Source organism: Athene cunicularia, assembly GCF_003259725.1.
Source record: "Athene cunicularia isolate RWA chromosome 5 unlocalized genomic scaffold, athCun1 chr5_part3, whole genome shotgun sequence".
Lineage (NCBI taxonomy): Eukaryota > Metazoa > Chordata > Aves > Strigiformes > Strigidae > Athene > Athene cunicularia.
Window position 1 is genome coordinate 3,523,547 of NW_020799103.1, and position 11,207 is coordinate 3,534,753.

The 11,207-nt window shown below is 39.5% G+C and overlaps 1 protein-coding gene across 1 annotated transcript; it reads right to left on the reverse strand.

The window, feature by feature from the left end:
• Window positions 1-479: 479 nt before the first annotated feature.
• On the reverse strand, window positions 480-8,672 carry RCN1 (reticulocalbin 1). Its single transcript, XM_026850893.1, has 5 exons — window positions 7,992-8,672; window positions 6,262-6,440; window positions 5,651-5,711; window positions 2,591-2,790; window positions 480-1,959 (listed from the first exon to the last, which is right to left on the reverse strand). The coding sequence occupies exons 1-5, from the start codon at window positions 8,203-8,205 to the stop codon at window positions 1,852-1,854; spliced, it is 762 nt and encodes a 253-aa protein (XP_026706694.1). The 5' UTR covers window positions 8,206-8,672; the 3' UTR covers window positions 480-1,851.
• Window positions 8,673-11,207: the final 2,535 nt, after the last annotated feature.

The following is an 11,207-nucleotide window of genomic DNA, read 5'->3' on the forward strand; positions in this document are numbered from 1 at the left end:
GAGTACTGGAAAAGCAAAAAAACAGTTCACTTATGTCTTATGACATTTGTCCTACTGTATGTTAGTGGAAGAGGTAGGGACTTTTCAGACATTGCTGGCAATGTCATAAGAAGTGCACAACAAAAGCTTAATAACTGTGCTAGCAAGAACATGTAATCTCTGACAGACTCTGTTATCTAGATTTAATTATTTTCAACTGGAAGATGCAAAATATTTCACCACAGTTTTTATAAGACCTTATAAAACTGACCCTGTTTATGGAGGTCACAGTGCTGCATTGTCTCATGATGATTTTCACAGATTTGTTGAATTGCTGCAGTGTATCACAACCTGGGAGTCTCAGAGCTCCTCTCTGGATGGTTGTGTGCTCACCAGTGTGTGAAGCTGTACACTAAACCTTGAAGGAAACTCCTGGTATGGAGCCCTCATCTTCTAGAATTAGCGTTCAGAACAAATTCTAGTGATAGCAACCATGTATATTGGACTCTTCTAGAATTTTTTTTTCATGTGTGGAAGAAACAGTTGTTGCTTTAAATCCAGCTGCTGTTTGTAGATGACCACCCAGTGCCGCAGGAGCTGCCACTGACCCCATGCTTTAGGAACTATGGTCTAAAAAGGCTTGGTTTATGCTTTCACATCATCTCTCTATGCTAGTCTGTATCAGTGTTATTGCACCTTCATAGTATCAAAAACACGTATTGGTTTTATTGTGCTTAATTTTAAAACCAGTACATTTAAAAACAACCAAACTTAGATCTAAGTTGGGTATATAAAAAATATACATGTAACAGCTCACATTATACAGTATAAAAGAAAGCACCTGTGTGGAAAGCTTACCCCTTTCTTTGGAAGGAAAGCTGTCTTCATGGAGTTGCTTCAGTAACATGTACTTATACGTATATACATACAAAACAAGAACTTTAGCCACATAAATCTGTCCTCACGTGGTAGGACAGAAGGCCCAGGGGGGCGATATGTCTCATTCTTTCTCCATCACAGAACTGCTGCCATTCACACTGTGTGAACAAGAGTGTGGCTTGGGTAAAGTGCGAAAAGCGTGAGATAAATTATGCTTCATGTGGTGTATTTCCTCCCAGGAAACAGCATAACCAACAGCCCACAAACAATTCTACACTATTCTGTTGTCAGAAGGAGCAGCTGTCACTAAGAACTCCACAACCCTCGCCGAGGAATGCGGCAAAGGGTGTTGGGCCACGTGTGCTGTGTCTGCACTGTGATGGGGGTTAGAGAGAAGGGCCCGTGGTACATCCTGCACTTGTAAAGCTATGAACCAGAGGGTTGCTGGCTACCTTCTGCAGCACCTCTGGCCCAAACTGGGAGAGAAAAAGTATGTGGAAAAAAAGGTTGTTGATTTTGTGTCAAACCTTTCTCTGGATAGGAGGGTCAAAGTATAACTCTAAATTGTTATATCCTATTAAAAAAGATGACTAAATAACTTAGTCTGTTTAAACATTAGGTTTCCTTCTAATCCTAGCTGAATTTCACTATATTAAAAGTGGGTGTTTGAAGAAAATATTTCACTATCAAAAATCCTTATGTTTTTAGAAGTGCCTTTTCCAGTAAGGCTCTAATCTATCAAGAAAAATTACTTTTTATTTCTTCCATAATAGAACTGTAGTAATTAGATATTGTATTTAACCATGTGAAAAGAGTAAAAAGTTACTTCTATGCAGTTTCTGAGGTAATAAGCTGGCATGTTAAAAATATATTAATGCAAGTCATTCAGTTGTGAGTGTGTCCCTTGCCCATCTTCCCCAAAAAAAGGGGATGGACATGATGATTTCAGTAAAATGGAGAAAAGGTGTGTGGCATGCTGGTTGGTATACTGTATCATAGTTCATCGTGGTTTCTTGTGAGGTCCTCCCCATAATTAGTAGCTTGACTTCCAACGAACATATTCCAGTTGTCTAGAACCTCCTCTTTTGTTAGCTTTTGATCCTGGTGGGAGGAAAATAAAATCTCTGTGAGAACATTTTCAAAGTTAAGTAAAAGAAAAACGAGCACAGACTTATAAGAGCCCTGAGAAACAGACAGTTCTTCAAAGCAGCAGACTGCAGGTTTGGGAATCATTGTAGTTGTCATGGTGGGTGAAATTTGGACTCAGTGTAAGGCAGAAGTTCCACTCGCTTCAGCTGGGTCAAACTGCTAATTGAAAGTTCTTTGTAATCAACTTGCTGCTAAACAGTTATATGCTACCTTCCATGTAATGTATCTTTTATTTTTCTCTTGCAGTCTAAATTATATACAAAAGCCATGACCACTCTTAAAAGGAAAAAAAATATTTCTACTGTGTTAAAACTTCCAGGATCAAGATGGTAATAATTTCTTATCTAACCTAATGAAAGCAAAGGGGACTTCTAGAGCTGATAAACTGTATTTTACTACTTTTGTGATTCTAACCCTACCAACTGAAATTGGCATTAATGCACTAGCAATTCTAGCCTGTAAAACTCCATTTCAAGTGTACTAATAAGAAAAATTATTAGGAATAAATTCTTGCAAGCTGCTATGTTTAAAAAACCCACATCATCTTATATAACTTTAAAAAGTATAATAGAATACTAAGTACCTTGTCTACATCCGATTCATAGACTAAGTGCCTGGCTTCAGCTAGTGCGTGATCATAGTCTTGTGGGAGAATCCAGTGCTGAATCTCCTCTTTGTCCATCTTTCCATCCTTGTTGAGGTCACGAAAATCTGAAAACTGTTCACGCTCTGTAATCACCCAGTCAGGCTCTGGTCCACCCTCTTCGTTTGCAAACATATCAGCTGGAGAGGAAATAAAGGTCTCACTTAAGTTGCATTTAATTTGCAAATTATGCACAAACTAAAGATGCTTGCACAGTGTTCTTCAGAGGAAGACTAAACTTTTCACTCTCTGCACAGCATTTCTTTGTGCAGAAAATGAAATGTGCGGTGTAAATAAAGCAGCTGCTTGTATCTTCTCTCAGGTCTGTTTCTTCACTGTTGGTGATTCTGTCCATTCTTACATTACCCTCGTATCGTAACCATGCACTAGTGGTGAGGCTAACGTGAGAGGTGAATGTGTTGAAATGTCATCATCCACTGAATTTCAGAACAAAAAAAATTCTGTTACAAATCTCTAGTTGAACAGCCATTATAAGCTTTAGTGCTAGGCTCAGTCACAGGGGGGGAAAAAGAACTCAGCACATTTATCTTATCCCTGCCAGCAAATGTTTTTGTGGGTAAGATCAGACTCCAGCCAGCAGATAGTGGTTAAAGGAACAAAAGGTGGACATTAAGGAAAACAAAAATTGCTAAATGGAACTTGAATACTTTTGCCCTGCTTTTAGAGAGGGCTGTGTGAGACATTCACCTTGGCAGATGAGTCCTTTTTTAACCATGCGGTGCTGCAGCACACTCTAGTAGAAGGTATTCTTCTACAAAGACTTGGAGAAGCCATGAATCAGTGGTGCATTCTGTGTGAGAACCCACAAGCAGTGAGTGCACTTGTCACAGGCTGGTACCATGGGATGGAGTACCATTTGTGACAGGATGCATAGATTACATACATGAGCTGCTCTGTACATCAGTCCTGTGCTATATTTAAGAAGCATCAGTAGGAAAATGCCACCGTGGCAGCGGCTATCTGTATAAAAATGAGTTGGGAGAGTAGCAGTGATTATTAAGAGCAAGTGATGTGTAACTGTTCTTTACAGCATGTGCCTTCCATAAGATGAGCAGCGTGTCCACTTTATTCTTCTGGTCACTGTGCCCAATTGTTTCCTACTCAATAGGGCTGCTTATTCCTCAAGCCCCTTCCACTTTTCTATTTGGTTTTCGAGGATGTGCTAAGGAAAAGTGCACCCCACATGGATGGTTGCAGGGCCAGAGGCTGGCTGGTATCTAAAGGAAGTATAAATGCTGGTCTCAAATCTAGGAGTAACCTCCCCTGACCCTGCAGTGTGAACGTGTACACTAGGCTGAAGTTCTCTTTTGGTAGAACTGTGCACAGTGTCCCTGAAATACTGTTACCTGCTCATGCACAATAAGAATTTAGTTTTCTCTGCTTAACATGACTAGGGATATTTTGCTCACTGCTTGTGCAAAATCTAAACCAAATTTTGTAAAAGACAAAATAGGAGGGAGGAGAGAGGAATTTTTCTATAACTTTCAGAAAAATTCCCTATCAAATATCTGATCTAGAGACTGAAATTTTTGGACTTCTTTATGTGGTTCCTTATAAAATAATTACGAAGAGATTTAGTTTTCTCCTTGTTTTTTAACACCAGCTTCATCAAAAATTTAAAAATGTTACATCTGAAAAAGGGAAGTAGGAATATTTAAGCATAGTTTTCCTCAACTCGTGAAGAAAACTTCAGACAACACATTCACTTTCTTTTTTTCATTTTTAAAAGTGCAAATTATATTGTTTATTTGAAGCAACTGACATGTCCTGTCAATTTGATTTTTATCATCCTTGCCAATGTGGGGTGATCGTGACTAGAACATTCTATGTTCCTATCTATAGAAGACAAGAAAAACCAGCATTCACATGGTAACAAATGTTGACAATTACCTTATAATTATATGTAGGTAATGTCACTGAATGAACTGAAATTACTGTGGAAATTATGCTGCTCTGTTATTTCAGTCATAAATGAATAGCATTCACATTCTGAGGCTAAATATAATTTACAAGGAATAGAACCCCCCTGCCATTAATTAACGTGTGTATATTGTTCCTGATTATATGTGAAGTGATCTTTATAGCACCACTAGAAACAGAAAGATTCATCTGAGTTTGCACTAATGCTTTCCTGGTGCTACTTTCTTGATTTGAAACATCAAAGTCAGTGCAGTGGGAGAAGTTAGCTTTTGGCATCAGCATAGTGATTCAAAAGGCTAAAACATATTATGTACTGCTGATCTACAGTCCTGCTTCTGTTTTGGCTGCACAGGTGTAAGTGCAAGACAGCAGTTAACTGCCTAGTGTGACTGAAGTTTGTGCAATTAACTGGGACTGATCTGCTGTTGATTTTGTTCTCTTACTGCCGTTGAAGCAATGCGCAACTGACTTTCACGCACATCACAACTTCTTTGAGAATCTTAAATCTTAGTGCTATTTTTACACAGTTCATTTCTATTTCTAGAAGAAACATAATGGCATCACCATACAAATCGTTAGAGAAGTATGGGGTTTTACTTACTAATTAAATTAAGAAAGTAGCTAGTGGAAAAAAGGGGAATTTTCTTTTTTGCAGTGTGTGCTTCCCAGATATCTTGCATAGTCAAGTACAATTGAAACTTGGGAAGAGACTAATTCACTCTGTGATCCTCCTGTGTTTCTAAACAATGCCTTCAAAAAGCTGTTAATGTGGTCAAATATATAGAGTATTCCTGTCATGAAAAATATTCCAGACCTTCTTAGACAAATTATACAAGAATAAGAGGAGAATCTTGTGCTGTAAAGTGTGAGGAACCTTTTGCCAGTGATGTTGCTATCTGCCTAAAATGAAATTAAACCTCCTGGGTTGGTGGGTTGATTTAAAATTGTTGAACTGGAACACAGAAACGTTCATCTTAGCGTTGTTACTACTGCTGCAAATTTGGGAGAACATGGACAAATGGACTGGAGGTTGTACAAGAAATAAATCTCAACACTTACCAATGTACTCATCTTGATCCACAAAACCATCCTCATTTTTATCTATGTCTTCTAAGGTTTCCTGGAAAATAGTTTTGCATCAAAGTAATCAAGAGAGAACTGACAATTCTGGCTGCTTGCCTCTTTTGATCATTTCAGGTTTTGAGGCCTTGACCTGCCCTTGTACACAGGCAAATGTACTCTCACTGAATCCAGTGTGATTGTTGTTTACACAATGAATATACAAATATCCTTTCACATGGAAAAAATTCCCTGAATGAATGAACTGGACACCATGCTTAAGGTTTAAGCCAGAGGCAGATATAAGCTTGCATCAAACACTTAACTGCTCCATGTCAGCATACCCTTCCTTTTACTTTGGTGTAAGCCTGTGCCCCAACACTGTTTCTTGAGTCCATCTAGGAGCTGTTGAAGTGCATTTAATAAGTCTTTTTTTATACTGAGAGCTCTAAATCAGGTGAATTTCAGGAAAGGCATCCCTCTCTGTTCCCCCACTTGGCTATTACGTGTGTGTGTCTTTCTAAACCCTACATGGAAAGGTTAGAGAAGCTTTTCAAAGCTCATCCAAAAAATAAAAGTAAAAATAACGTAATTGGTTTTGCTCTGCTTACTAAGACAACGATGTTTTTCATATGCTCAAACTCTTCTGGGTGAAGGAAAGCGGTGAATTCTTCACGAGTGGCAGCTAAGTCTCCATCCAGATCTGCGGTTTTGAATCGTCTTTCATCTCTGGGCAGCATTTTTTTAAAACTGTGCTGATCAGTTGCATCTTGGAATTCTTCTGGATTTTCTGTAAATTAATCAAGACGATCTCAAAACCGTATTCCTTCTCAGGTGTATTACCACAAAGACGCACCGCAATTTGCTGTTAGAGACTATTAATACAAAGGCTTATTGCCAGAATAGCTGCTCTGTTAAAATGGAACTTCTCTCCTTTGAGGTCAAGCACTTGGTTTGATTTTTAAAGGTGACTTAGTAGTATAAGTAAATGTCTGAGTAAGCCTTCTGTTGGAATCTAGGGTAATGGATTTTGCAGTATTGTACATCATACTTCACAGATTTTATTTTTTTTTTTAATATGCTTTTACAAGCACTGCTTAGGCAGTATTTGGGGTAGATCTCATTCACAGAAGTTTTATTCTTCTTAGGAATCAGTATGAGCTACACAACTTTTCAGTTTCAAAAAGCAAGCAAACTAAAGCAAAGTAGTTTCAGAAGCTGGCAGACTGACTGAAATTATCTAACTACTACGCCCCTGCTACAGGGAACCTAACAATTATTTTCAGTTTAAAACAATGACATTTTTTCAGGGTGTTCAGTGGCGTAAAATGAATGGTATTTGATATAATTTTTAAAATAGGATCACTAAACTGACTTCAAACATGAAAAATACTCATGACAATTTCATAATTCACATGTTGGGAGACAAACACAGTTGAGAGAGACTAGGCCAGGAATCACGAATGGGAATTTTAAGTGTGCATTAACACAAGACCACAACGTAGTAGCTGTCGTCTGAATATCCTGGATTAGAGAGCAAAGACAAAGGGCTGAGGAGGGCTCCCTTCTCAGGGATTGTGTGGAAATAGTACCGTCTACAAATGTACTAAGCTCCATTTTAATCTAAGGTAGACTTTGGAATTATTATGGCTACTGGAAGCTTGCTCCAGAAACTGCCTCTACGGTAGGTAGTCTTCTCATTTCCAGTAGAAATGGCCAAGTAATACCAATCTGTCGTTCTGTCAGCACTGCTCTTTTTTCTTAAGTTATTTCTTGTCCTCCTTTCCCTTCATTAAGTTATAAAAAGCAAAGGGAATGTATGTGGGGGGAAAAAAAAATTTCAAGTATTTCTTTTAACACGTTTCTTTTGTATTATTTGTTACGGATTTCCATTTGCAGTTGTCACGGTCTGGAGCATGTTATTATTCTGCAAGAACTATTTTAATAACTTTTTAGATCCAGCCTAAATTTTTAGCATCTAGAATACTAAGAGTTTAGAGAGACTGAATTAACAAATACTGGTAAATTATACAATATATTATTTTTAAGTACCATTTTTAATGTTAAAAAATATATATATTTCTAACTGAAGGAGACTTTAATTCATCTTTGTCAGCACATTTAAAAATCCCTCTACAAAGCCTTCTGTGTTCTGGTGACCCATGTGGAAATGGCTGTAATAAACAACTAAGAAGTGCTTTTGACCTCTGAGTAGCCATAAATTTTAATGCGATTTTCAAGGCCTAAATGTGACACCAAACTCCTGTTGACTGTAAGGCATGAAATCATGCCTTACAGTCTCAGTAGTCTTTGAGTATATAATCTGAAAATGTTATCTTACCTAGATAATAACCATATGTGGCTTGTTTGTATTCCTCCCAGGCAATTTTATTGTCCTTGTTTAGATCATAGTCTTTCCAAACTTTAGCCACATTTTCATAGATATAGCGTTTCTGTACCCGTTTAATCCAGTTTTTCAATTCCTCTGTTGTGAGATAGCCATCTTTGTTGTCATCTATTCTATCCACAATCTTCCTGTAAAGAGAGACCAGCATCCTTAAGAGTTGACAGAAAAACAAACTGCATGTCAGTACAATTTTAGCAATCTTTATCTGGCCCTGATTTTCCACAAAAACTGAGTGTCCAAAACTTATAAAGCTGTCCTACTGGCTAAGACTTTCTTGTATTTTGCAGATTATTTTAAAGGCTATGCCTCTATTCAATATTGCTATGAATAACTGAATTTGCATGATCGAGATTGTGAGGATCTGTAACCATCTTCTATGTTCTCTGAAAATGGCAGGCCCATCACAAACGGCAGGGAGAAGGTTTAGAGGACTCCAGCCCCACTGCCTCCCTTAGCCCATCTCCAGTCCCTTAGTGCAGCCTGGGGTGCTGCACCAGGATTATGTCATGCTTCTCCAAAGCCAGGTGAGTTGTGGTACCGCACACGGGTGGGCAATGTGCATTTCTTCCCTTGTCAGGTGTGGGAGGACTTGGAGAAGGGATGCCCATCAATGAATCTGTTGCAAGGGCGGGTGCACTCCCAGGTCACAATATGATTATGGGCTGGTATGTGCCATGATCATACTGTGCAGCTGCTCCTCCACTAAGGCTACAGGTAGTTGAGTTTGCAGGGCTTTTTCTGTATACTAGCTAGTTCCTTTTTGCTTGCTGGAAGAAGGTGAGAGTAGCTTTGCATTACTCCTGTCTAGCCCTGGGATTCCAATCCCAGCACTGGTCATTGGGATGTGTAACGTGCTGCCACCTTTATGAAGCAAGGTAAAATAACTTACAAATGCAGCAGCATGCACTTTGGTTAGAGCAGCAGACCATATGTTCTTGTCTTCTCCCAGAAAGCATTTAAAAATATCTTCTCATTAAATCTGTCTTCTTCCTAAAAGCCAGCCACTTGCTGGGAAGTTACACTATTTGTAACCCTCACTGCAGAGGTTGCTCATAACGAAACTGTTTTTTTTCCAGCATATCTGATTATTAAACCACACTAAAATGAAGAAACTGAAATGTTTTGAAAATCCTCTACTTCCCAGTACACTATCTGAAATTACAAGGTTAGGAAGTGCTGAAAGTTATGAAACTTTCCCATAGGACTCCTCAAGGTGCACACAGCGATGACTAAAAGTTAAGCTTCCTCCCTTGCTGAGTGAACGTTTGTAAAAACTGTTTAAAACCACCTCTATTGTTAAATCATATCCCCAGCTGAAGTATCTATACTGTTGTAAGAGTAGACCAATTTTAAAAAGGCATGTTCATTTTAGTGATATGTTTTATGAGAATCTAAGCCATAGATTGTGCATGCTGAGAACATAGTTTCTTTTGCTGCTCCTTGATGAAATTGGTAATTTCTGATATTAATGTCTGTTTACTCACCAAGATACAATAGTAGTGACAGCTTCCAGAAGTATCAAAAGGTTAGTCAGTACAGTATCTCACTAAGAGCTTATGATGGAACTAGGCAGATATACAATGAGTAAGCACCACTCCCTATGGAAGGGAAGTAAAGGCAAAGGTAACCTTACTGAGAACATGCAGGTATTTTAGACAATTTTCTTGTTACGAACGACATAAAGGGATCTTTCTTAAACGACTGTTAAACTTGATTCTAATCAGTGATCTGACTTCCCTAGTATAAAGGAGGAAGAAGGCAACTGTGCACAGACTCTGTTCTTGGTGTAAAGAGGAGAGCGGAAGCAAGAGCAACGCTCTAAGTCAGTGGGTAAAGATGTCACACGTGGAAATGCTGGGGGAAGATGGCTTCAAGTGGACTTCTAGATGGAACTGTAAAGAAGAAATGGTTTAAACTTGATCCACGCTAATACAGTCCAGCAGTGACCCAGAGGTAAGGAGCTGTAGCAGCAAAGCCCTCCAGCAGCGGGTGAGGTCCGTGTCTGCCCAGCACCGGGCACAGCACCACAGAGCAGCTCCCTCCTCGAGGCTTACTGCTGTAGGGCCAGAAAAGGCAGGAGAGAAAAATGCGAAAGTGATGAGCTGATGGAGCGCGGAACGGGCGGCCTCGGTCACCGCGCGGCCTGAGCGAGGCGGCGGCACGGAGAGCGGCTCGCTCCTGATCTCCGTTACCCCGTCCTGCAGCTTGTTCATCCAGAGTTACCCGGTTGACGGTTTCTGCTGTCATCCTAAATTTGTTCAGAAAGGACAAAAGCGTGGTTGTTTTCTTTTCAAGGCAAGAACAATAAGGCTACAAGCTTAAAAACCCTGTGGCTTTGGCTTGAGTGTTAGAGCAAGCTGATACCCAAAAAAACATAAAAAAAAAGAAAGGTAGTCAGCACTGTGGTAGAGAATATTTATCGTAGCATGGTCACTGTCACTGTAAGGGAAGCAAGCTCGGGATCCCGAAAGCTGCAGGAGAGAGAAAGCCCAAATCATTCAGCAGATAAAAAGTTTCAGTTTTTCCTTAAATAGCAATTTATTTTACTCGAGACTCTAAAAGTCTCTAGACAGAGGTATTTGAAATTTGCACCTAGTGTAATTCCTTTTCCGATGTTACATCCTTAACTCACTACTAGGGAGGACTGTCATTCTATGCAGCGTGTTGTACGTTAATGATCCTGTTGTAGGGGCCGTATTTTAAACTATATGACCAAACTGTGCAGATAAGCGTCACCGCTGGGGCTTGTTTGTCCGTTGTTACTTTGGACATGTGGCTACTACTGGTTTCAAATTGCGATGCCTGGTTTGTCAGCCTGGTCCACAGGGTATATGAACTGTATTTATGATGTGGCCTCTGGCTGTACCACTAACACTGACACCACAGCCACCCTTCTGCTGTTGTTACCCTGGCAGACATCCTTTTGACCTAAACCTTGTGCGTAGCTGAACTATGCCTAGCACATGGCTTGGCTGTAACGACAACAAAAAAGTGCTGTCAAAGGCTTCCGTATTTGCTGTTTTCTTCCTTTTATGACTTGTGTAAAGTGCGAACGAGAGCCATGCAGGACTAGGGGTAGTTTTGCCTCAGAACCATTGGTGAGAGTAGCAGATGTCAAACATTTAGACTGTCAAATATGTTGGTTTGTTA